The sequence below is a fragment of the Pipistrellus hanaki genome (genome assembly GCF_964339955.1).
Source record: "Pipistrellus hanaki genome assembly, chromosome: 12".
In the NCBI taxonomy this organism is placed as follows: domain Eukaryota; kingdom Metazoa; phylum Chordata; class Mammalia; order Chiroptera; family Vespertilionidae; genus Pipistrellus; species Pipistrellus hanaki.
The window spans coordinates 50,023,383-50,050,362 of NC_140514.1; the positions used below are offsets into that span (position 1 = coordinate 50,023,383).

General features: G+C 42.9%; 1 protein-coding gene across 1 annotated transcript; it reads left to right on the forward strand.

Moving 5' to 3' along the window:
• The first annotated feature begins 1,058 nt into the window (after window positions 1-1,058).
• Window positions 1,059-26,637, forward strand: POLR1B (RNA polymerase I subunit B). Its single transcript, XM_084900148.1, has 15 exons — window positions 1,059-1,324; window positions 2,292-2,459; window positions 2,688-2,834; window positions 4,028-4,160; window positions 4,814-4,950; window positions 5,652-5,875; window positions 6,599-6,770; window positions 7,990-8,161; window positions 8,947-9,228; window positions 10,797-10,930; window positions 14,586-14,756; window positions 15,810-15,966; window positions 23,006-23,202; window positions 23,650-23,903; window positions 25,695-26,637. The coding sequence occupies exons 1-15, from the start codon at window positions 1,148-1,150 to the stop codon at window positions 26,575-26,577; spliced, it is 3,408 nt and encodes a 1,135-aa protein (XP_084756274.1). The 5' UTR covers window positions 1,059-1,147; the 3' UTR covers window positions 26,578-26,637.
• The last annotated feature ends 343 nt before the right edge of the window (window positions 26,638-26,980 follow it).

Sequence of the window (26,980 nt, forward strand, 5' to 3'; positions counted from 1 at the left end):
TGAGTAGCCATTCAATATTAAACAAAATAGGCTTTAAGAAACAAAGTTATCACTATAGGCAAAGGACATTTTTTAATGATAAAGGGTGTGATTCATCAGGGAGATACAACCATATATATATATATATATATATATATATATATATATATATATATATATATGGCTAATGTGCTAAGTGTCCCTCCTATCATCTGACCAGTTACTATGACGTGACTGACCACCACAAAACTGGTGCCACTGACACAAGATTAAAAAAATCTAAATGCAGGAGCTACCATGATGCACACTTGCCATTTACAAAGAAATGGCCCCATGGACCTGGCACCAACAACCCAACACTTGGCTTTCCCCAAGTGGGACACAGGCCCTGCCACCACCCCAGAGTGACACCCCACCAAATCACACCCAATGCTGCCAAGACCCCATGGTGCAAAATGCAGCCCAGCCCAGAAATGGTTGCTGTGGGCGCCAGGTAATGGTGTCATGCAGCAATGACTGGCTTCCGCTCCCTAGTGACTAGCCTCCTTGGTGGGGTGTCACTCTGGTACAATTTAAGTCTGTGTAACTTGTTGTCTATTGATTTTACCCAAGTACCAAATGCAGCTGTTAAATACACGAAGTTGAGGAACCTGAAGGTCCTTATAAATCCCTATTCAGAGAAAGTGATTCCTAGGCGTCAGACTAAAGGATTTTAAGACTGGGAGGCCCTTGGACGCTGCCATCCCTCGGCCTACAGGACTCGGCCTACAGGACGAGGAGATCAGGCAGCGAGGGTCAAGTTCCCTTCTTGACCCTCCCGAAAGGAGCCTTTACAACTCCAACTGGGCAGAGAGCAGTCAGCGATTTATTCCCTCGAAGCCTCAGCAACAGCAACGACCCGAAAGCGGTCACTGGGAGTAAGGGAAATTTTGAAGATTGCTCTCCGAGGCCCCTGGAGCCAAGGAGAACCAGAGGACATTATTGAGTTGGGCAGGGCGCTTTGTAGCTCGGTACAGTTGACGCCAGGGTTTCGTTTCCAAGACGACCCTATAAGTCAACGGACCGACATCCGGTGGAAGTAGAGGAGCTTCATTTCCTGGCGGACCGTGGGCTCTGCGCCTCCTTCCGGCGCTGCAGAGGCTCGCTGGCAGCTGGCGTGCAGGGCAGCATGGATCCCGGCGGCCGGTGGCGGGGCTTGCCCACCGGGCCCAGCCTCAGGCACTTGACGGATCCCTCGTACGGGGTCCCGCGGGAGCAGCAGAAGCCGGCGCTGCAGGAGCTGACGCAGGCGCACGTGGAGTCCTTCAACTACGCGGTGCGCGAGGGGCTCAGCCACGCGGTTCAGGTGAGTGCGGCTCCGCCAGGTTCCCTGCGGCTCGGCGCTCTCTGGCGCTGCTAGATCGGGTGGAGGAGAAGGGCCCCGTAGAGCTGGAGGCGGGCGGCGGGTGGGAGACGGGGATGGGGAGACCCACGAGGCGGGGTGAGTGGGGCACTGGCGGGGGACCGGGTCCCAGACAGATGAGATGGCTGGAGGTCACAGTATAATCCCAAATAGTTGTGCTTCTTGATCGTGCCAGCCGCAGCACGGGGCTTGAGCTCAAGTCGACAAGGGGAAGATGTGTTTGTCGTTCCTGGATTTTTGTGGGATTGGGACCGTAGTGCTTTGTAGGACAGTAGGTGCTGTGAGAGGGAGTGAGTGGCCCGCGTGGGCTGAGCTTCCCAACCGGAACCTAGTGTTCACAGTTAACACCAGGAGAGCTCAGTGGAACAGCGGAGCTTTTCCCGGGGGAGAAGGGCACAGAAAAGCAAATGCTGTGGAGGGGAGGGGCGGAGGAAGGAGGAACCTGGTGGTACCACCTTTCCCTTGACAAGTGTGAGACCACGTGGAACGAAATGTACAAATATCAGCCTAAAGGATGACATTAGTGTCCGGTCCTGAATCAGGAGATGCTTCCATAACTTTGCTCTGTTAGCAGTCCGTCAGTCTTACTACCCATGTAGAAGCTACAAAGTAAGAAGAGAGAAGGCAGGCTTCTGATTCAGAGGACAGCTTTGCTCTGTGCACAGTGGTCACCTCAGAGCCTGCTGCAGAAGCTGACACATGGTAGACATTCAGATGTCTGAGTGAATGCCTTGTAGTTTTTGGTACATAGGAATGGTGTGAGTAGACTGGATGTATAGCTGTAACTGTCTTTTTAAGGCCACATTAGCATAGGCATTGATGTTTGTAGAAAATTCACGGGCTCTGGAAGAGTCTTAGTGAAGAAGTACCTTGGACATGCAGGCAATTGATACTGTGAATTGTATTTCAGGCAATACCTCCCTTTGAATTTGCTTTCAAAGATGAGCGGATCTCTCTTACTATTGTGGATGCTGTCATCAGCGCCCCCACAGTTCCCAAAGGGAGCATCTGCAAAGAGTTCAATGTTTATCCTGCAGAATGCCGGGGCAGGAGGAGCACCTACCGGGGCAAGCTGACAGTGAGTACAGTGACAGTATGCCACTCAGACACTGGACATGTCTGAGAATATTGGTGTCCAATAAAATTTAACCAGAATTCTGCTTATTACTGTCACCCAAGAGATCTCATCTTTTGAATCTGAAGCATAAAAATCATCTAGTATATGGCCTTTTTCCTCTTTTAAAATACTCATTTGTTCTTGTAGTTCCAGATACTTTGTTTTTTTGTAACTATTTTTTTCATGTAGGCCGATATCAGCTGGGCTGTAAATGGAGTCACTAAAGGAACCATTAAGCAGGTTCTTGGCTATGTTCCCATCATGGTGAAGTCCAAGCTGTGCAACTTATACAACCTTCCTCCCAAAGCCCTCATCGAGCACCATGAGGAACCAGAGGTAATGTCAGGGGTGCGGGCACTGAATGGGCAGGTGACAATAGAAAGGCCTTAGTTGGGAGTGAGGAGATAGGAAGCTTGTCAGTGGGAGTCAGTGTTTCTCTGCCTCTCATTTTGGATAGATAACATGGAGCATTGATCTCTTGTCTGCCTACTGCATGGCTCATAATGAGTCTCAAGTGAAACAATGTATGAAAAACTGGCTGTGCAATTAGAGGATATTATTATTATGGAGAAATAATTGGTGGGTTTTTCCCTAATTTTTCTGAATGGTATATATTTAGAAATATTTCTGTTTTTAAAGCCATCTCAAACCACAAAACTACTTTCTAAGATGTCTGCTTTACCGAACAACATGATTCTGTGAGGATGTGAAGTGCTTTATATGCTTTCCCTTTGGCATTTCTTTTTAGCTGTGTCAGGTGGCTTTGCAGCATTGAGTTGAAGTAATCATGATTACAGACGGTCTGTAATAGAGACTGCTACCTGATGGAACAAGGGTTTGGTGTCAGATCTGGGTTTGACATTTAGCTGCTGTACTTATCAGTTAGTTGTATGGCTTTGGGAAGTTTAATCTCCCTGAACCTGTTTCCTCTGCTAAAAATGGGCACAATAGCTCCCTTACCCATTATTATGAGGTAGGATAATGTTAGGATAACATAGAGCACTTGGTATGATATGTCCACTTCATAGTAGCTCTTTATTACAGAAATGTGATATTGACTGGAGCAATTAAAATAATTTTCCTATTAATTTTAATGTCTGCTTTAAAAGATTTCATATGGTCATCAGTTGTCTTTTTAATGTATTGGGGAAATCATTCTTGTCTGGAGGCAGAATGGTTGCTATTTTCATTTGCAGACTCTTCTTTGAAATAAGGTGTTTGTTTGATTAATGTCATTTGAAGACTGAGGTCATTTAGGGGGGACAGAAAGGCAAATTAGATCAGACCTGTGTGGTAGAGAAAGTACCCGGATTTCCTTCCATACTTCCAGGTCCCTAAATCTTTTTCATGTACTTGAGGAGACTTACACACTGACAGCTTCCCGGGATCCATGGCCCCCTTCACCTGCATGTTCCTCTCTTCTGCACTTTGCACAAGGTCTGTTAGGAGGTTGATTTTTGCAGTTAGTCAGTTTCATATTCATAGTTACTTATCTTTGTTTAACAAATTATAATTCATCTCTTTGGCAGGAAATGGGAGGCTATTTCATAATCAATGGTATTGAAAAAGTCATCCGAATGCTGATTATGCCTCGGAGAAATTTCCCTATTGCAATGATAAGGCCAAAATGGAAAGCTAGAGGGCCTGGCTACACTCAGTATGGTAAGTTCTAAGTATATGTGTCTAAATAGAGTCTTTGTCTTTTTTCTCTCATATGCATACATAATTTTGTTTTTCTATTAAACATTTCTGTATTAAGATTTTATAGTACTTTCTGATATTTTTCAAACTGAAAGAACTCATGTATATATGTTAATGCAGTGGTCGGCAAACTCATTAGTCAACAGAACCAAATATCAACAGTACAACGATTGAAATTTCTTTTGAGAGCCAAATTTTTTAAATTTAAACTTCTAATGCCACTTCTTCAAAGTAGACTCGCCCGGGCCATGGTATTTTGTGGAAGAGCCACACTCAAGGGGCCAAAGAGCTGCATGTGGTTTGCGAACTGCAGTTTGCCGACCACTGTTTTAGTGCATCTGAGGCTGGCAGCCGGCCTGACTTTGCCAGAGGTGGGTGTGGGCCCCAGAAGTCTTCTGGTTCAGGTGTCTTGACACTCAGGGTCTCGGGCTAGCAGCCTTTTTGCACCTTGGGGGAAATTTGACAAGGTCTAGAGACATTTTTGGTTGCCAGTCTCGGCTAAACTTAGTGATTTGGCTCTTAATTATTTCTAAGAAGGTAAAAATAATTCAGAATGAAGTGATTGAGGCAGTTATAGTGTTACTGAGTTTTGACTTTTTGTTCTGTTTCGACAGGAGTGTCCATGCACTGTGTGAGGGAAGAACACTCTGCTGTCAATATGAACCTTCACTACTTGGAAAATGGCACCATTATGTTGAACTTTATTTACCAGAAAGAACTGTTTTTTCTTCCTTTAGGATTCGCACTTAAGGTGTGACTTGCTGAATACATTTCTTTTGTTATGAAGAGAGTGATTGGAAGCATGTCGGATGCAGAGTGAATAGTTCTCCTTATCAGCGTTCATGCTGTATTAGTTACCTCCTGCTCCATAACACATGACCTCAGAAGGCAGTGGCTTAAAACACATGCGTGAACATTTCTCCCTCACAGGTTCTGTGGGCAGGTCTTTGCAGAGCCATGTCGCAGGGGCTGCAGCTGTGCAGAAGGCTTGGCCAGGGCTGGAGGATCCCTTCCAAGGTGGTTCCTTCCGGGCTGGCAAGTCAGTGCAGGCTGTCGGAAGGAGGTCTCAGTTCCTCTCCAGTGGCCTCTGTAGGCTGCTTGGGCAGCCGTCTTCCCCAGAGAGTTAGCCAGGTGGAGGGAGGGAGGGAGGCTGCAGTCTAGCCTTGAGAGTTGGGTGTCAGCTTTTTCGCCATATTCTCTTGGTTGGTCCCACAGGCTCCGATTTGGTGTGGGAGAGGTTATGCACGCTTGTGAATTCCAGGAGGCGAGGATCGTTGGGGCCATCTTGGTGTTGTCTTCCAAGCAGTGTCCTTACTTTGGAGAATTCACTTCAGTTTAACAGTAGTGGAATGCTAGTTTTCTTGGGTAGTAAGTAAAAAAGGAGACACTGTTACTGAGTGAATGGGATGGCTTAGTTATTACTGCCAATATCAAAAATCTTTTCTCTTCCAGGCACTTGTCAGCTTTTCTGATTACCAGATTTTTCAGGAGCTCATCAAAGGAAAAGAGGACAACTCTTTCTTTAGGAACGCAGTTACTCAGATGTTAAGGATAGTGATGGAAGAAGGTTGTTCCACACAGAAGCAGGTCCTGAACTACCTCGGCGAACGCTTCAGAGTGAAGCTCAGTCTCCCTGACTGGTATTCAAATGAGCAAGCGGCAGAGTTTCTGTTTAAGTATGCACGCTTTTACCCACACTGCTTACCGGGGCTGGGGACGTCACCGGTTCTTTGTGTTGATGTAGTTGGGGGTGGTGAGACGTGCGGGTTGAGTTTTGGTCTGGCGAAGCGGGCTAGCTTTGTGTCTGTGGCCATCTTCATAACTGACTTTCGGTAGTATCGTTTTATTCTAATGTACTTTGTAACTTTTAGTTTGAAATAACTTCAAACTTCCATAATTGCTGCAAAAATAGTACATTGGACACTCATGTTGACTGTTAGCACTTTTACTGTATTTGCTTTACTTGTCTGCACATGTTAAATGCTTTTCTTTCTGACCATTTGAAAGCTGGAGGCATCATGTCCCTTTATGTTCCCAAGATAAGGGCTCTGTCTTTGGTGACCCTCTGTAGGCCAGCGTGGTCCAGTACACAGTTGTGGGCCATGTTGAGTGCTTGAGTGGTCAGTGTAACTGAGAAACTGAACCTGCATTTTATTCCATTTTAATTAATATTTAAAATAGTCCTTGTGGTTTGTCACTACCATGTTGGCCAACACCGCTGTAGACCTTGTTTGAGACTATATTCTGTTCTTTTGCTGATATTGCTGAAAGATAAAAAGGAATTTTCTGAATATGAGTAAGGACTTTTAAGGAAACATGAATTTAGGGCTTTGGTTAGTAGAATGGCAAGTAGTAGTAGCAGCTGAATCAATTTAAGCTTTTTCTTTCTATTTTGACAGCCAGTGCATCTGTATCCACTTGAAATCTAATACTGAGAAGTTTTACATACTTTGTCTCATGACCCGGAAGCTGTTTGCTTTGGCCAAAGGAGAGTGCATGGAGGAGAATCCTGATAGTTTAGTGAATCAGGAAGTGCTCACCCCTGGGCAGCTCTTCCTCATGTTTCTGAAGGTGGGTGCACATTGCTTTCACCTGGGCCCCCTTGTACCTCTGTGGATGGAGGTGATGACACCCCAAGATGTTGCTCTGTGCATGTTCATAAGGTCTTGTTTTGGCAGTGTACATCATCTCTTTTTCTATTTGTTACTTGTTTGCCTAGCAGAAAGGTACAGAATCAAACATCCTAGCTTGTACCAGGTTTAGAAATGTCTGATATTTTCATGTAAGCTGAGTAAAGACAACATGAAATCTTGGTCAGACATTGGTGATAAAGTGTAAGAGGCCTGTGTGCAAAGGAGTGAACCGTCAGCCCTCCTCTGCAGAGTTCCTGTTACAATTCACTTCCTCACTGAGGTTTACTTGTAAGCCCAGTGTCAGTGCTCACAGCTTTCCTGGTCCTTTGCAGATGTGCTCGGAGGGGCGGTAAGTGGGGTGTCCTAATGCCCACGCTCCCAGCTGAGGTCTAGGAGGTGATGCTCTGCCTTGCTTCACCTCATACTGTGAGCAAGAGTCTTTATTTAGTACCATGTTTTTCATATTTTTGTGTTTTTGTTGTTTAAAAATGGCCCGCAAGCATAGTGCTGAAATACTGTGTGAGTTGAGCACAAGAAGGCTTGGATGTGCCTTACAAGAACATACGAGCATTAGATGAGCTTTGTCAGTCACGAGTGACAGTTCTGTTGGCTGTGAGGTCGATAGTACATCAGCAACATAAACAAGGTATCTTTCAACGGAAACACACAAAGCCAGCTTACGTATTTGTCAGTTGGCGAAAATGCTGTGACTTGAGACTTGGATAGGAGCAGTGGCTTAGTACCTGCTAATTCAGTGCTCACAGCAACATTAAAGAGCATAGTTACTGCCAGTAATGAGAGCTGTGTGTGTGGAGAGAGTGTTGGCATAGCACAGATCATAAGTAAGTTGATGTGGTATTTCATATTTTGAATATTATTCATAAAATGACTTAATCTAATATATAACATAGTGGGATGAAAGATGGAGACTAAAGTAAAAATTTCCTAATTCCTCATTTAGTCAGTAATTCTTATTTAAATCCTTACTGAAAGATAAAAACTTGTTTCTGTCTTCTCTAGCTATGAAATTAGATTGGAAATTTTCAGCAGCCTAGAATTGCCCTGATAAAAATGAATGTCAGGCAGAAGTTTTCTGTTATTGGTAATTTTAATATAGCTTTTCAAGTAAACATACAATTTAAATTTTTTCATTTCAGGAAAAAATGGAAGCGTGGTTGGTATCTGTTAAAATAGGTTTAGACAAGAAGGCTCAGAAGACCAATATGTCTATAAACAGTGAAAATTTGATGAAAATTTTAAGTCTGGGAATGGACCTTACAAAACCATTTGAGTATCTTCTTGCTACTGGGAATCTACGTTCCAAAACAGGTGAAATTAAATTGATAGGCTTCAAAAAATAGTCTTCATTTCAGTCCTGTTTTTCACATTATTTGCTTAATGGAGATTTATATCATTAAGAGAGGTTCTGTTTAAAATGAACTTTTCTCTTTCACTAAAGACATTTCATATTATAAGTTTGACAAGTATCTTTTAGTCTGAAGGGCTTTTGACAAGGTGCTGAATGGCTTAAATCTAATTCTGATGATCATGTATTTCCTGTGCCTCCTATAAAGCTAAAGATGTCTGAGGAGAGTCACATGGACAGTGGCCTGAGAGGGTCCTTGCATGGGCCCAGCCCTAAACCACTTGCACCAGAATGACCTAGAAAACTCAACTGCTGCAGTTGGGGCCCAGAAACTGCATTTTTAAAATAGATGCTATTACTGATGCAGACTTTTTTAGAACTAACAACTGCTTGTATATTAATCAGCCTGTCTGATGAATCCCATTTAATTACTTGCTATTTTGTTTTCTATTTATGGTTTCCTCACAGTGAAGGATATGGAGGAGATAGGGAACCAGTCAAGGCTGATACAGTTTGTGAAATCTGGAGACTTTTCCTACCTTTTGTAAAGTATTCCTGCTCATCTGAGCTAGTGAACTTTTGTAATCACCCACTCCAAGACTCATAGCGTGCTCTGAGGCTTTTCATCAGAGCCTCAAATAAAATATATATATATATATATATATATATATATATATATATATATATATATATATATATATATATATATAAGTTGAGCCTATTTTTGAATGACTTTTGTTTTATTAAGGTCTTGGCTTCCTGCAAAATTCTGGACTTTGTGTCGTGGCTGATAAGCTGAACTTCGTCCGCTACCTCTCCCATTTCCGCTGTGTGCACCGAGGGGCTGACTTTGCCAAGATGAGGACCACCACGGTGCGCAGGCTGCTGCCCGAGTCGTGGGGTTTCCTTTGTCCCGTGCACACTCCCGACGGGGAGCCCTGCGGCCTGATGAACCACCTGACTGCCATATGTGAGGTGGTCACGCAGTTTGTGTACACAGCATCTGTTCCAGCTCTGCTCTGCAACCTGGGTACGTGACAGGGTAGCATTCTCATTGTGCGTGCGCTTTCACAGGTATGCTGCCTTTGGGGCTGAGCAGAGAATTCCTGCAGGAATGGCTTTTACTCATCTGTGCAGGAGTTGGGCTGGTTTCAAACAGCAGCATTTAATATGGGAAGTAACCTTTGGGTCACTCTCCCTGCACCTGTTGGGTCGGCCACTGCTCTAAGCTGGAAGCAGTGTCACTTTGCAGGAAGACAGTTAAAAAGGAGGTTGTCCACTCTGTTCCTGGGAGCCTGGTGGCTGCTGGAAGGCTGTCTTGCGTGCTGTTCTTTCCGTGTGGTGCTGGTTTCGGGTTTACCTTCACGCATAATGATGCCCTTTCTTTGGGCATTCTTCACTCTTTGGGGACCTGGAGACAGAGTTTTCTGTGTCTTTGCTGGTCTGTGAGTGGGGTCTCCACTGGAACCCAGTTCATAGGATTCAGGTGGTAGGCATTTCAAAGCAACCAGAAAGGCAGTGAGTTAGGAGCCAGGAAATTTCTGCTTAAAAGTATTCCTGCCAGTCAGAGCGCAGCCTTTCAGAAGGGAGTCCTCCTAGTTCAGAATTACTCGAGACTCAGAGGTCATAATCAGTGTAAAATGCAGGTCCTCTGTCCCCGAGAAAAAAATCATTTTGTTTGCCACCAGCGATTAAAATGTCAGAGTGCAGAAAGGGTAGAAAGAAGGAAAACCTGTGGGGAGTGTGTCCCAAGTAGCGGAGATGGGAAGGGCTCTGGCTCCGGGGAAAATGCCCAACACCAACCGGGTAACCTGTGAACTCGGTAAGACACTGGCTGTCTTCAGCAGGTGAATTATGGATTTGGAAGAGAATTCTTTTTTACTTAACTACAGTTGGTACTTGATGTTTGTGGCATTCTGTTCCACAAAGTCACCTAACTCCGAATTGAGGGCAGAGCCACTGCTCCCAGGGGCACCTCATTTAACGTTGTGGTTCACTACCATCGAGGTCTCAGCCAGCAGCACACTGGCCAGCTCTGCATCCAGGGCCGACTAAGCAGTGAAACCACCAGCAGAAGGCACAAGGGTGCAGTGCGCGTGGCACTGAGCAGGCCGGAGGACGCTTGTCGACAGTCTGAGCTGAGACAGGAAGGCAGGGTGACCATAGCTGGGAGCCTGTGCGCAGGTGCTGCAGATTTCTCACCGAGTGGCCCGCAAAGCGCCTTGAGTTGTTGGTGCTGGAGTTACAAATAATCTTAGCAAGTACGCAAATGTGCAGACCGGGAATCTGTGACTAATGGCGATCAAGTGTAACTAGATTTTTGGGAAAGGTTATATTTACATGGCTCAGAATGAAAATAGGAAAGGTGCACAGTGAAAGCCTCCTAGCACTCCTGTCCCTGCTGCTCTCCCACAGGCCAGGTCACTAGTTCTTGTGTGTCCTTGCTGAAATGATTTGGAAACTTAAGAAGTGAAAAACATTCTGATTTGGAGAGAAGATAACTAGATACCTAAATGATGGAACAGCTGTAGGCCTGTCTGGAGGGAATTTCTAAGTTGGAAAAGCCATCCTGATGTGACGACTCTGTTCTTTCCCCAGGGGTTACGCCAATTGATGGAACGCCTCACCGACCATACTCCGAGTGCTATCCTGTCCTGCTGGATGGTGTCATGGTTGGCTGGGTGGATAAGGAGCTTGCTGCTAGTGTTGCAGCTTCTCTCCGGCATTTTAAGGTGATCGTGAGCCACTGTGAATTGCTCTATCCCTGGATCTTGGGTTTCAGTCCTTTTCTAGTTGATGAGGTAGTCCCTGGCAGTCTAGAGTGCTCCTAGGCCTGAGGTCAGAAGCTCTTCCCAGAGTACCTGACATCCCTGCTACTGACCTCATAGCCTCAGGGGTTGGGGTCAGTGATAGATATTTCACCCATACATTATTTTTTTTTTTAAGTAGTTTCACTGAGGCCCTAACCTGCTAACCTAACAGATTTTAACTTTTCTTTGGAAATTCTAGTGGCATGTATGGGACATCAAAATATGAACTTTGTATTTCAGGTAATGTTAAAGATATGCAAGATATATAAGTCATATATATATTTGTTGCTGTATGGGTCTTGAAAATACATTTTTTTTTTTTTTTTTAAATCAAAGAGAAGGACATTCTTTGGAATTTCCTCCTAACAAGAGTCTTTGGCACAGAGAACTCCCATATGCCCATCACCCAGATCCACCAATTATCATTTGTGTGCTCTACATAAATTCATGTTGTTGTTTTTTTTCTTCTGAACCATTTGCGGGTAGCATGCAGACATGTCTCCATTTCCATAAGAATTTCAGTGTGTTTTTTCTAACTTTTTCTCTTTAATAGCTACAGTACACTTACCAAATTCAGGGAGGATCAGTTTGCTAGGTTCACAGTTGACACTCAGATGACACCAGTTGTCTCAATAATGGCCTTTATAGCTATTTTTTCTTCCTGGTATGGGACCCACTCCAGAATCATGTGTTACATGTAGTTTCATGTCTCTATTCTTTCTTATTCTGGAACAGTTCCCAGCCTTTCATGTCTTGACTTTTTTTAAGAGTACAGTCCAGTAGTCAGAGAAAGACAAATATCACTTATATGTGGAATTTAATGAACAAAATAGGTCCAGAGGCATGGATGCATGGAACAGACTGACAGATCTGGGAGGGAAGGGGGGAACAGGAAGAGGTTAACCAAAGAACTTATATGTATAGCCCATGGATACAGACAATAGTGTGATGATGGTCTGGAGTGGGACAGATGTTGGAGAAGAGGGGACATCTGTAATACTGTCAACAATAAAAAATAAACAAAAGAAAAGAGTAAAGGCCAGCCCTTGTATACACTGACCCTTAATTATGGTCACGTGTCACTTCCTCGTGGCGAGATTCACAATACCACTTTCAGGAGGCATGTGATGTTGGCTTGTCCCATAACCAGTGATGTTTATGTCGATCACTTCAAAGCTGTGTTTTTTAGGTTAATCTACTGTAGTGTTACAAATTTTCTCTTATCGTTAATTTGTGGAGAAAAACTTGGAAGCACTTTTCCTCATCAAATTTTCACCCACAATCTATATTATATTCTCTGCAGAACTATTACTATTCCATTGATGAATCTTTGCTGTGTTAATTATTACTGTTATGGTTGCCAAGTAGTTGTTTTCTATCCCTATCATTTGTTCTGTTTGTTAGTTGCCATTCTGTAAGGGAGAGCTTTCCTTTCTCCTCCATTTATTTATTTGTTCATTTATTTAGATCAGCAGATTTTTTTATGTTCATACTAGAGGCCCGGTGCACAGATTTGTGCACCGGTGGGGTCCCTCAGCATGGCCTGTGGGGATTGGGCTGAAACCAGCAGTCCGACATCCTTCAAGGGATGCAGTAGTGTGCGAAGTGGCTGGGGCCAGACACTGCACTGCTCCTGCTCATGCTGGCCCAACTGCGCCTGCCACCACTGCTGCCACTCAGGAGAGGCTCATGCCGCTGCAACTGTGCTCATCAGTGTGAGCCCAGTATCTGGTGCCAGTTGGTCAGCTGAGTGGGGCTCCCACTGTGGGAGCACTGAACACCAGGGTGTAGCTCCTGGTTGAGGTCTGCCCCCTGGTGATCAGTACACATCATAGTGACCGATCGTTTGGTCATTCGGTTGCTTAGGCTTTTATATATATATATTGTATCAGGTTTGACCTCCTGGTCCCTATAGAGTTGGTTTTGTCTTGTTTGGTTTTTATAAATATACATAAAATTTAACCTTTTTCAGTGGCATTGAGTACATTCATGTTGTTGGGCAACCATCACCCTATCCATCCTCCAAACTTTTGCATGGTCCAAAACTGAAACTTTGTGCCCATTCAGCAATAACTTGCCATCTGCCCTTTCCCAGCTCCTTGTAACCACATTGTGTTTATCCATCATAAACACTTGGATTACCTCCACCTTTTGGCTGTTGTGAATCATGCTGCAATGAACACGAATGTGCAAATTTCTGTTTGAATCTACTTTCAATTCTTTGGAGTGTATACCTGAAAGTGGAATTGCTGGATCATATGGGATTCTGTTTAATTTTTGGCAGCTTTGAAAAAAATTATAAGATTTTTCCCCTTAAGACAGATTAGGTGTATTGTATTAATTCATTCCCTAATAATGATCATTCTCTAATAATAGCAATAAATATTGAGTCTTAAATTCCTGGACTAAATCTCACTTGGTCCCTGTGTTATTATTATTTTTTTAATCTTTATTGTTGAAAGCTTTACATATGTCCCCTTTTTTCCCCATTGATCCCTTCTAGCCTGACTCCATTCCCCCTAGGCACTCACCACCACCCTATTGTCTGTATTATTTTCTCTATTTAAGAAGTTCTGATACTTTCTCAAATGTCAATAATTTATTAAGGTTCTTTAAATCAACAATTGTAAAGAATGCTCTGGGGCAGTGTGGGAACATTGGGCCACCTGGTGGCAAGTCTGTGAGAATTCCCATGAGATCATTTGGTTATGGTACTTTGCTTTGAGGGTGCTTTCTTGACATCTTTATTTCTTTAATCATCTAAGGATATTTTTCCCATTGCTTTTCAGAGAGCGAGGGAGGGAGAGTGGCGGGGGGGGGGGGGAGGGGGGGGAGAGAGAGAGAAACATCGATGTGAGAGAGATACATGGACTGGTTGCTTCCTGCATATGCCCTGACCAGGAGCTGCTGCAACCCAGGTACGTGCCCTTAATGTGGCATCAAACCCAGGGCCTTTTGGTGCTCAGGTCAATACAAACCACTGAGCAACACTGGTCAGGGCTTGACATCTTTATTTCTAATGTAGAAATCAGTCTTTAAGCTTTCTAACTCTATTGCGGTTTCTTAACTTTGATTTATGAATTTAATTAGTTTTTGTTCACTCATTTTTTATTGGTAATGTGTGTGTGAATCCCCACAAATTCTGATACTAGTATATAGGTCTTATTATATTTTATCTTATATATTATATCTTATATATTATATCTTATTATATTTTTTCAAATTTCCTGTAACTTTGGTTTGTATTTTTCCTTTCACCCAGGAGTTAATAAATAGAAGTTTGTTGTTTTGTTTCTTAATTTCCAGGTAGAAGGGCATTGTCATTAAGTACATTTTTTAAATAAAATCAGCCCTGGCTGGTGAGGCTGAGTCCCCAAGAAAGCAGAGCTTTTGCTAACTCTGGGTGTGGGGTGAATGGTATTCTCTGAAAAGATGAGACCTGCAGAACGAATGTAAATTCTTAAGATACTACTTTTCATATTTGACCTCCTTCCCCATTCTGTCTGTTTCCCGGGTATCGGGATAGATGTAAAACATATTAGTTGTTCTGGTTTGAACTTTCTTTTTGTTGAAACAGGTATTGAGAGAAAAAAGAATTCCTCCCTGGATGGAGGTGGCCCTTGTCCCCATGACAGGAAAACCAAGTCTGTACCCAGGACTGTTCCTTTTCACCACTCCCTGTAGGCTGGTTCGGCCTGTGCAAAACTTGGAATTAGGCAAAGAAGAGCTGATTGGAACTATGGAGCAGGTAGGTGGACTGTGCGTTTGGTAGTATATGTGATTGTGTCATGTACAACTTCCACAGACTTCACTGTTGATAATTTTGGTGGTTGTTAATCCTCACCCAAGGCTATTTTTTTCCATTAGTTTTTAGAGAGCGTTGAAGAGACAAGGAGAGACAGAGAGAGAAACATTGATATGAGAGACACATCTATTGGTTGCCTCATGAATGCATCCTGACTGGGGCCTGGGATTGAGCCTGCAACCCAGGTACATGCCCTTGACAAGAATCGAACCTGTGACCCTTCACTCAACACCAGTGAGAAAAACTGGCTAGGGTAACTGTTGCTTTCTTTAAGTGTTATTATTTAATAACAATTTGGCATTTGAAAGAAAGCCAGAACTACTTCTGCTTCCTCTGCCCAGCGGGAAGCAGTTTTCATGTGTCCCCTCACTCTGCCCACACATTGAGCCTGAGAAGATTGATGTCTCGTTACCTGTATCCTGCATCCCAAGCTCCTTCGGATGCTGAGGCTGAACCATTCCTTTAGACTCACTCATAGTCTTTCCCTACATCTTTGCAGTTGCAAAGCTATGTGCTTTGTACTACTTTAAAAATGTCTTTCTTTACCTAGCTGGTTTGGCTCTGTGGATGGGGCACCAGCCCACGGACTGAAGGGTCCCAGGTTTGATTCTGGTCAACAGCAGATGCCTGGGTTTCAGGCTCAGTCCCAGGAGGGGGCATGCAGGAGGCAGCACATCAGTGATTCTTACCTATCATTGATGTTTCTTCCCTCCTTCCCTTCATCCCTCCCTCCCTCCCTCCCTCCCTTTCTGAAATCAATAAAAGAATATGTATTTAAAAAATAAAAATTTAAAAATTTCTTTCTTCAAATGCCTCTACAAAGTTGGTCTAGGGTAGATTTATAATGAAGTATGAAGGGCAAGTGGAGTTCTGACCGAGGCTTCCTGTGGGTCCTTTCAGTGTTCACTGTGCCAGGTGGGGAAGGTTCCTTTTAGGTCTGTGAGTACCGAGCTCAGAGAAGGAGCTAATGTGTTAGCATTCATCCTTCCTCTCCAGCTCTTCTTGAATATTGCCATCTTTGAGGACGAGGTTTTTGCTGGAGTGACCACCCACCAGGAACTCTTCCCTCACAGCCTGCTGAGTGTGATTGCCAACTTTATCCCTTTCTCCGATCACAACCAGAGTCCAAGGAACATGTACCAGTGCCAGATGGGTAAGTGGCACGGGGGTGGTAGCAATCACACATAAGAGACATGTTTGTTACTTATTTTACTGTGAAATAATTTCATACTCAGAGAAGTTGTGAGACTGGTACAGAGAACACCCATAAATCATTTAACTACATTTTGTTAATATTTTGGTCTGTTTGTACTGTTTTCCATTTGAAGGTAAGTTGCAGGCTTGATGCCCCTTAACCCTAAATATTTCAGTATCTATATCTAAATAAGGATGTTCACTTATATAAACAAGGACAATTAAAGTCAGAAAACTTAACATTGGTATTTCACTTTTAAAAAAATATATTTTTTTTATTAATTTCAGAGAGAAAGGGGGGGGGGAGAGAGAGAGAGAGAGAGAGAGGAAGAGGGAGAGAAACATCAATGATAACAGAGAATCATTGATTGACTGCCTCCTGCACACCCTGGGGATCAGGTCTGCAACCTTGGTATGTGCCTTTGAGTGGAATTGAACCCAGGATCCTTCACTATGCAGGTCAACGCTCTATCCAAATCATCTAGGGCTTATCATTCTACTTTATGGGTCTGATTCAGACTTTGACAAGTTATACCAAAAATAGGGGGTTTTGTTTGTTTTGTTTTTATATATTTTTGTAGATTTCAGAGAGAAAGGGAGAGGGAAAGAGAGATAGAAACATTAATGATGAGAGAGTCATTTATCAGCTGTCTCCTGCGCGCCTCCTCCTGTGGATCAAGCCTGCAACCTGGGCGTGTGCCCAGACTGGGAGTCAAACTGTGACCTTCTGGTTTATAAGGCAACTAGAGGCCCAGTGCACGAAGATTCATTCAAGAACAGGCCTTCCTTCCTCTGGCTGCCGGCATGGCCTTCACTCTGGCCGGAGCTGCCTTCCACCTCTCACCTTGTCGCATCAATTTTTTATTATTTTTTTTAAATCTTTATTATTCATATTATTACAAAAGTTTCTCATTTTTTTTCTCTTCCACCAGGTTCCCACCCCACCCCCCACTGTCCTCATCCATAGGTGCGCAGTTTATGTTCAGTCTTTTCCCGCACCTCCCACTCCCCTTTTCCCCGAGAACCATCAGTCCACTCCCCTTCCATACCTCTGATTCTATTATATTCAGCAATTAATATTGTTCATCAGGTTTTTTAATTCCCTTGGTTTTTAGATTCACTTGTTGATAGTTACATATTTGTTGTTCATAATTTTTATCTTTATTTTCTTCCTTTTCCTAAAGAACCCTCTTCAGCAATCATTTAATTCTTGTTTGGCAGTGATGAACTCCTTTAGCTTTTTTTTATTTGTGAAGCTCTTTATCTGACCTTCGATTCTGAGTAATAGCTTTGCTGGGTAGAGTATTTTTGGCTGTCGGTTCTTACTATTCATCACCTTGAATATTTCTTGCCATTCCCGTCTGGCCTGCATGGTTTCTGTTGAGAAATCAGCTGACAATCGTGTGGGTGCTCCTCTATAGGTAACTACCTGCTTTTCTCTTGCTGCTTTTAATATTCTCTCTTTGTCTTTTGCTCTTGGAATTTTAATTATGATTTGTCTTGGTGTGGTCCTCTTTGGATTCCTTTTGTTTGGGGTTCTGTGCGCTTCCTGGACTTATAAGTCTATTTCTTTCACCAGGTGGGGGAAGTTTTCTGTCACTATTTCTTTCAATATGTTTTCGGTGTCTTGCTCTCTCTCTTCTTCTGGGACCCCCATAATTCTGATGTTGGTTCGCTTGAAGTTGTCCCAGAGGTTTCTTACATTATCTTCAACTTTCTGGATTCTCTTGCCTTCTTGCTTCTGCGGAGGAGTGTCCTCTGGCTCCTTGTGTTCCAAATCTTTGACTTGATTCTTGCTATCTTCCATTCTGTTTTTAGGACTCTGTATAATATTTTTTATTTCCGACAATGTATTCTTTATTTCTAGTTGATCCCTTTTCATATCCTCATAGGTCTTATTTATTTTATCGGCCTTCTCTAGGAAATTCTTGAAAAACCTTATAACTGTGGTTTTGAACTCTATATCCAGTCTCTTTTTGTCCTCCATTTCTTTGGTTTGTGATCTGTTTCCTTGTCTCGGCATTTTCACTGCTTCCCTGAGTTGGTAGGGTGGCTTTGTTTGTTAAGGTGTCCTATATGGTTCAGTGGGTCAGCCTCCCAGTTATCTGAGGTGGGCACTCTTGGTGCACTGCTTTGTGGACTGTGTGTACAACCTTTTGTAGTTACAGTATTTTTCGGACCATAAGACGCACTTTTTTCCCCCCAGAAGTGGGGGGGAAAAGTCCCTGCGTCTTATGGTCCAAATATAGCCTACACATATACTGTAAAAAAAAAGTTTTTTTACTTGCCCGGCTCTGTGTGGTCTCTGTGTGCTTGCCCGGCTCTAAAATGGTTCTAAATGCTGCTGTTTACTTTACAGGGTTGATTACATGTGTTTATGACTGTGATGTTGGGTTTTAATGCACATAAAATATTTTAGGACACTATTTGTTTCAGAATCTTTTTTTCTTCATTTCCCTTCTCTAAAAACTGGTGCGTCTTATGGTCTGGTGTGTCTTATGGTCCGAAAAATACGGTAAGTCTTAATTGTTGTTGGTATCACTGGGAGGAACTGACCTCCAGGCCAATTGGCTGTGAGGATCAGCTGTGTCTATGCTGGGAGACAGCCTTATTCAAAAGCCTCTGTGCTCAGCTTGGATGGGGTGGAGTTTCAGGGTGGTGCCTACAGCCTTGGCTTCCTGTCAGCCCTGCCCTATGAGGTTCCTGAGTCTCAGTGTTCCTCAGTGTCCTTTGGTACTTGCTGCTTTGGTACTCACTGCAAGCACCTCAGAGAAAGGTGCCCTCGAGTTTCGCCCTCAACCAGACAGTCTAGTCTCTTCCCCGATGAGCCCGGAACTGGGGTTCAGTGCAGTCCAGAGCTTTTGTCTCCTTCCTGCTAGGGCAATCCAGCAGCACAGTCAGCAGTCTGTCCTCTGCGCACAATGTGCATGACTCTGGGGCTCTGCTTTTCGCCGCTCCCGAGTTTCCACCTTACAGCTTAGAATTCCTCTGTATGAGCCTGGGTCCCCAGGGACTCACCCAGAACTGGGGTTCAGTGCAGTTGGAACTGGGGCTCAGCACAGTCCAGAGCTTTTATCTCCTTCCCACTAGGGAACGCCAACCAGCCACTCGGCCGGCCCCCCTCTCCGGCTCCGTCCACTCCCCACGTGTGCACCGTGTCTCTGTACCGTAGGCTTTTACAGCTCCTCTGATTGTCCTTCTGGTTTTCTCTTTTCTTCTAGTTGTAGAATTTCCAGTCAGTCAACTTTCCTGTAGTTCTGGATGATGTCCACTTTATATTTTAGTTGTATTTTTTGAAATAGTTGTGTGAGGCTGCAGTTAGGCGTTTACCTATGCCGCCATCTTGGTTTCTCTCCCTTATTATCCTTGTCGCGTCAATTTAATATTCCCTCCTTTCTGGCTTTGGGTGCTGCCTTCTTTGTCATGGAGGTATAGTCAGTTTGCATATTCCATCTTTATTAAATAGTATGCTCAACCTCTGAATCACACTGGCTGGCCATAAATAGGGTTTCTGGCAATTTTTTCTGTATAGCACCTAGTTCAAAGTCACACATTGCATTCCGTTGTTTTCTTTAAGTTAGAACATAACTTTAGTCTTTCTTTGTTTTTCTTGTTATTGACACCGTTGAAGAAAAAGGTATATTTGTAAAATGTTCAATGACTTAGGTTTGTTTGAGATCTTGAGATTCCATTTTTGACAACTTCAGGCTGGCCACATCATTATCTCTCCAGTGCTGTTCATTTCTGCCTGAAATCACCATACTGTTTTGTAGTGCTTATTCAGACTTGATTAATTGTATCAAAAACATGGTTTCATTTTCCTGGAGTATAATTTCCCTTAGATCTGAAAACTTTCTTTAGCATTTGTCACTGTTGCCAGTTGCTGGCTACAAATTTTCTTAGTTTTTATTTCTTTGAAATATCTTTATTTCCTCTTCCCTTGAAGGAACTAGGTATACAATTCTGATTTGACAGGATTTTTTTCTGGCACATGAAATTTTGTTTGAGCTGTGTACTCTTTTTTTTTTTTTTTTTTTTTTTTTTTTTATATATATATATTTTACTGAATTTTTACAGAGAGGAAGGGAGAGAGATAGAGAGTTAGAAACATCAATGAGAGAGAGTCATCGATCAGCTGCCTCTGCACTGGGGATGTGCCCGCAACCAAGGTACATGCCCCTGACCGGAATCGAACCCGGGATCCTTCAGTCCGCAGGCCGATGCTCTATCCACTGAGCCAAACCGGTTTCGGCTGTGTACTCTTTTTTAATCCTCACAGAAGGATGGATGTTTTTATGTAGAGAGAAACATCAATAGACAGCCTCCTGTATTCACCTTGACTAGAGATTGAACTCGCAACCTAGGTATGTGCTCTGGCAGGAAATCAAACTTGCAATCTTTGGTGTAGAGACAATACTCCAATCAACTGAGCTATCAAGCCAGAACTAGCTGTCTAATCTTGTTCTCTCATTTCTAATTAGAAGTTGTCAGTTCCCTGTTTTTAAGTTTTATTTTTCTTCTGTCCTTAAGATTTTCTCTTTATTTTTTGGTTTCTAGCAGGATGACTATGGTATGCCTACATATAATAATGTTCCTTGTGTTTGTCTTGTTTTGCATTTGCTGGTCTTCTTAAATCTGTTTGTTTTAATGTTTTAAATTTGTCTCCTGAGATTTAAGTTATGCACCTTGTATGTTAATTATTGCTGTCCCATCAACCATTTGTTCTTTTCTCTCTTCACATTGAATCATTTTTATTGTTCCATCATCATATTCAGACTTCTTATTCTATTTCAGAGTTCATAGTGCTAACCATTACACCATGGAACCACTGCATTATTTCAGATATTTCATTTTCAAACCTAAAATTTCCACTTGTTTCTTTTTGTAATTTTAATTTTCTCTGGAATTTCATCTTCATTGTGAACATATTTTCTTTTACATCTTTGAGCAGTTATACAACCAGTGTTTTAAAATCATTGTCTGTTAATTCCAACGTCTGGGTCATCTCAGGATGTTTCCATTCACTGCATTTTTTTCTTGAGTATGGGAATGATTCCCTATGTCTTTTATATCTAGTAATATTAGATCATATCATGGACATTGTGAACGAATGATATGTTTTGAAGACCATGGATTCTGTTAAATTCCTTTGAAGAGGATTGGTTTTTAGACTTAACTGGTAGATAACTTAGATGAACACAGCAGCTAAAGTCACCTTTGAAGGCTGCTTGGAAATGTTCCGTGCTTGTGTAACTCAGGACTCCACCAGAGATCTGGGATTGGCTCATACGCAGAATTTAAGGCTTTCCCTGTGTGGTTCTCTCCTTTCTGAAATCTCTTCCACCCCCAGTTTTTAGTTGCTGTAGTGCTGTGAACTCTTAAGTTTCTTGGTTCTTAAAGCCAGTCAGACTGTGGGTTTCTATCTAAGTTTTAGCCACTACACTGGGCCATTAGGCAAAAAAACAAACCAACCACAGAGCAAAACCTGACCTGGAAATTCACCCATTGCAGTTTCTTTTGCCTGAATGTAAATTCCTCTAGTTTTTGACTGATTTTGGTTACTTTACAATACTTTCACATGGTGTGTATATTTGTTTGTGGTTACTTTTCTTTTTCTTTCTGGGTTTTATGGTGGTGAAGAAAGAACCTCTACAACTAGAAGCTGGAAGTCTCCTTTTCTATATTTTAAAGAATTCCACTATGCTTGTATATTTATTTTAGTTTTTACAATCATTTTGGTTGAGCCTTGGCTGGTGTGGCTTAGTTGGTTGAGTGTTGTCCCATTAAACCAAAAATTGCCAGTTCATTTCCCAGCCAGGTCACATGCCCAGGCTGTGGGCTCAATCCACAGTAGCTGCTGTGCAAGAGGCCGCCGATAGATGTCTTGCTCTTATGTCGATGTTTCTCTCTCTCCCTCCCAGTGCTTTCCTCTCTCTCTAAAGATCAACTTAAGGCCCCTTAGTTCTCAGAGGCGCTCCCAACCTATCTGTTCTCTCCACTTGTTTTTTTTTAAATAGTTGATAATATTACAAATGTCTCCACTCCCCCGACTCTTTGCTCCCCTTCACCCTGCCCCCGCCCTACACCAGGCCTTCACCACACTGTGGTCTGTGTCCATGGGTTATGCATCTATGCATATAAATTCTTTGGTTAATCCCTTCCCGGTCCCCCACCCCTGATCTGTCTCTTTCCACTCTTACCTGGTGTCTGTTTCACGGTTCCAGCTTCCCGCCGCAAAAATAAATAAATGAATAAATAAAATAAAGATCAATTTAAAAATCTTAAAAAAAAAAAAAAAAAAAAGTCATTTGTGTTGAATTGATTCTCTATACTGTGAAGTGGAATAAAGAAGACTCTTACCTACCCGCCGTATCCAATACCCAGAATTAAATACTGACATTTTGCTTTGTGTGTAAGAAAGTAATTAGAGCCCCAGCCAGTTTGGCTCAGTGGATAGAGCATTGGCCTGTGGACTGAAGGGTCTGGGTTGCATTCCAGTCAAGGGCATATGCCTGGGTTGCGGGCTCGATCCTCATTCTGGGGCGTGCAGGAGACAGCCATTCAATTATGTTTCTTTCATAATTGACATTTCTCTCTCCCTCTCCTTACCTCTCAGATAAAAAAAAAAAAATAAATACATTATTTAAAAATGTTATTAGATAATAATTACTCACCCCTTACATCCTTACTCTTCCCCAGTAACATCCCCCTTTTATTATATATGTGTCCATAAACTAGGTATAGAATTATTTGGAGTGCGTTATATAGATATATGTAAATGGTATCATATTAAATGAGTTTCTTTCCATTTTCCTCTCAGCACTGTTTTGATGGTCTGGTTGTGATACATGCAGGTCTGTTCATCTTCACACTATAAGCATAACAACCATGACTGATTTGTTCATTCCTCAATGGTGAATATTAGTTTTTCCCAGTTTTAAATATCATCTTTATAATCAAGAGAAAAACAAAAGGCTAAGGTGTTTTTCCCTTTGTAGGTAAACAAACTATGGGCTTCCCACTTCTCACTTATCAAGACCGATCCGACAATAAGCTGTATCGTCTTCAGACCCCACAAAGCCCTTTAGTGAGGCCGTGCATGTATGATCACTATGACATGGACAACTATCCAATTGGGACCAATGCCATCGTCGCTGTTATTTCTTACACTGGCTACGATATGGAAGATGCCATGGTAAGTTTTACCTAGAGTAGTTCATTCTAATATTTAATTTTAATATTTATCTTTACTGTGAGGTCACTGTCCTCCAGTGCCTCGTATGTGGTGAGTGTTGTGTTAAATGGTCAGACCCTATTCTGAGTGAAAAGTGGTAGACTTGAGGGTTATGAACTATTCAGATATGCATATTGCCTATGTAGTTGAATAAATGTTGAGTGAAGGTAAAGTAGTGTTGGATATTTCTACCTTTTGTGTTTGTGCATAACTAGGTTTTGGACTACTTCATTGTAAATTATTTGTAAATTAAGTGTCTGGGTTTTAGTAGTAGTTAGTATAGGTGACTGAGAAAATGTGGATAGTTTTTCAATCAAATGGCAGGTAACCTAAACCAAGTATAATTATGACCAATTTTATTTGGAAAAATCCTCATTTTTCTTCACTCCCTTGATTCTTTGACTTCAGATTCTGAATAAAGCTTCTTGGGAACGAGGTTTTGCCCATGGAAGTGTCTACAAGACTGAGTTCATAGATCTCTCTGAAAAAATTAAACAAGGAGATGATAGTCTGGTGTTTGGAGTCAAACCTGGTGACCCCCGCACTGCGCAGAAGTTAGATGAGGATGGATTGCCATTTATTGGAGCACAGCTGCAGTATGGAGATCCCTATTACAGCTATGTAAACCTCAACACTGGCGAGAGCTCTGTGATGTTCTACAAGTAAGTTGCAGTGCCAGGTGCTAATTTTAAAGGCCATTATTAGTGAATTGCTGGGGGCTGTTGAAAGTAATTTTTTAACAGGAGAATTTTTGGAGAAAATAGAAGTGGTAGTTATTGACTCAGTCGTAACTGAATTGGCACTTACAAAATGAGACAAAGTTTGCTGTTGTACTGCCTTTGCTTTTTTTCTACTTGTCAGAGTTCTCCTGGCTTATTTTAAAAGTATATTATTCAGACTTGATCATCTCTCTCATGCATGTTAGGAATATTTCCCAGTTAAAATGTTATTATGCCTCCTGTTAAAAATAAATTTTTAACTTATTGTACATCCGTAAGAGTGGATTCAACAGTAGGTCTTCATAATTTATAATAATAAAAGCATAATATGCAAATTGACCAAACAGCCAAACAGCAGAATAACAGTCTGGACAACCTGAATGTAGCCACAGCTGTGCGGGCCGAGAAAGCTGCTGGGGCTGTGAGGGCCTACTCTTGCACAAATTTTGTGCATCAGGCCTCTAGTCAGTCTCTCTCTCTCTCTCTCTCTCTCTCTCTCTCTCTCTCTCTCTCTCTCTCTCTCTCCATATATATATGCCTGGATATTTCTCCCCCCAATGGGCTGGTTAGTGACTCTGTCTCTGGCTCCCGTGGTTCTGACCTGGAATTCGTCCGAGACCATGTGGCGTAACCGCTGGTAATAAACCACGCCTATGAAGATATCTGCTTCCAGTTCTATCCCACTGATGCCACTGTACAGCCTCTCAGTGCCATAGAAGTTGTAGCCAGCAGCCTTCAACATCTCACCAAAGTATTCCAAGGCCGAGTTCTCCTCTGAAAAAGTGAAGGGTGTGGCATCATGGCAGAGGCCATGCAGAGCTGCAGTCTCTCTCTCTCTCTCTCTCTCTCTCTCTCTCTCTCTCTCTCTCCATATATATATATATATATATATATATATATATATATATATATATATATATATATATGCCTAAGCAACTAAAAGATCAATTGCCATGGCATACACTGACGCTCAATGCAGGAGCTGCCCCCGGTGGTTAGTGTGCTCCTACTCAGCTAACCAACCCATCCCAGCGACCCACCAGCCCAGCACAGCTACTCACTCCCTCAGAAGTCCTGCAGGTCCGAACTCTGGAGAATGGGCCAGGCACCAATGGATTGGTGCCACTGGCCTCCTGGAAGTCAGCTTTGGGCACTGTGGCTGCTTCCTCCCCCTCGATGCTCCACAAAGAAGAAATGATATAAAAGCAGCTGCCAGGTGACTCCCAACAACTGGTGTGAACATCAGAGGAACGGATCTGAATCCTGGGCTGGCAAGGGCATCCCACCATCACCCATTCGTGTCTCAGCCCCCCACCCCTCTTGGGATGGGCACCAGTTGCAGGGCTTACCGCTGACAAGTGCTGCTACTGTGGTGCCAGCCTCTCCCAATTGGGATTGACCGGATGCAGGCACAACAGGGTTGGGATGAGCGGGAGCAGCAGGCAGGAGCGACCAGCAGCATTGGACTGCCTGTTTCAGCCCGATCCCTGCAGGCCACCCCGAGGGACCCCACCTGTTCATGTATTCATGTACCAGTCCTCTAGTAGTTTCATAATAGTTGTTCGGAGGAACAGAGTTCTGTTAATATAACTAGCAGCCCTAGTCATACTTTCAGGGAAAGAAAGGTAAGACTTTTTTGAATCCTTTATAAAGCAGTAACTATATATAAAACTTACATACCTCTATAGGCTTAAAAGAAATAGTTTGACTTTTGTGTGATTTAATTTTTCCTAGGAGTAAAGAAAATTGTATTGTGGACAACATCAAAGTGTGTAGTAATGACACTGGAAGTGGAAAATTCAAGTGTGTTTGCATCACGATGAGAATCCCTCGGAACCCAACCATTGGAGACAAGTTTGCCAGCCGGCATGGGCAGAAGGGCATCCTGAGCAGGCTGTGGCCAACCGAGGACATGCCCTTCACCGAAAGTGGGATGGTCCCAGACATCCTGTTCAATCCTCACGGGTTCCCATCCCGAATGACTATTGGCATGTTAATTGAGAGCATGGCAGGCAAGTCTGCAGCTCTGCATGGCCTCTGCCATGATGCCACACCCTTCACTTTTTCAGAGGAGAACTCGGCCTTGGAATACTTTGGTGAGATGTTGAAGGCTGCTGGCTACAACTTCTATGGCACTGAGAGGCTGTACAGTGGCATCAGTGGGATAGAACTGGAAGCAGATATCTTCATAGGCGTGGTTTATTACCAGCGGTTACGCCACATGGTCTCGGACAAATTCCAGGTCAGAACCACGGGAGCCAGAGACAGAGTCACTAACCAGCCCGTTGGGGGGAGAAATATCCAGGGTGGGATCCGTTTTGGGGAAATGGAGAGGGATGCTCTTTTAGCTCATGGAACTTCTTTTCTCCTTCATGACCGCCTCTTTAACTGTTCGGACCGGTCGGTAGCCCATGTGTGTGTCAAGTGTGGCAGTTTGCTCTCTCCGCTGCTGGAGAAGCCACCCCCTTCGTGGTCAGCCATGCGCAACAGAAAGTACAACTGTACCGTGTGTAACCGCAGTGACACTATCGACACTGTTTCTGTGCCTTACGTTTTCCGGTATTTTGTAGCTGAGCTGGCAGCTATGAACATCAAAGTAAAACTGGATGTCATTTAATGGATGTGGCCTTTTGGGTTAGGCGATCAGATTAAAACAAAATGTAACTTCAGGAAAGATGTTACCCGGTATTTTTTTTCAAGGTTGTTCCAGCCCTCAACTAAGACTTGGCAACTACGAATTCAAGGTTCTGAGTCTTTCTGGTATAACCATTGAAATTGATTTTCAATGTATTTGTTCAAAAATGTCACATTGTTCAAAAAAAAAAAAAAAAAACATGATACATTGATGAATAAGATATACAGGGAAGTTCCCAACCCCAGTATGCTGCTCTCAGTAGATGGTGATTATCATTCATTGTCCCTCTAGAGCAGGGGTGGGGAACTTTTTCTCTGCCAAAGGCCATGTGGATATTTATAACATAATTTTCAGGCCATACAAATTATCAACTTAAAAATTGCCC

What these genes read in the sequence shown, in the direction of transcription:
- POLR1B (XM_084900148.1), top strand. Translation starts at nt 1,148, where the DNA reads ATGGATCCCGGCGGCCGGTGGCGGGGCTTGCCCACCGGGCCCAGCCTC. An exon ending in GGCTCAGCCACGCGGTTCAG is followed by an intron (nt 1,325 to 2,291) that starts GTGAGTGCGGCT and finishes ATTGTATTTCAG; the next exon opens with GCAATACCTCCCTTTGAATT. An exon ending in GCCTGGCTACACTCAGTATG is followed by an intron (nt 4,161 to 4,813) that starts GTAAGTTCTAAG and finishes CTGTTTCGACAG; the next exon opens with GAGTGTCCATGCACTGTGTG.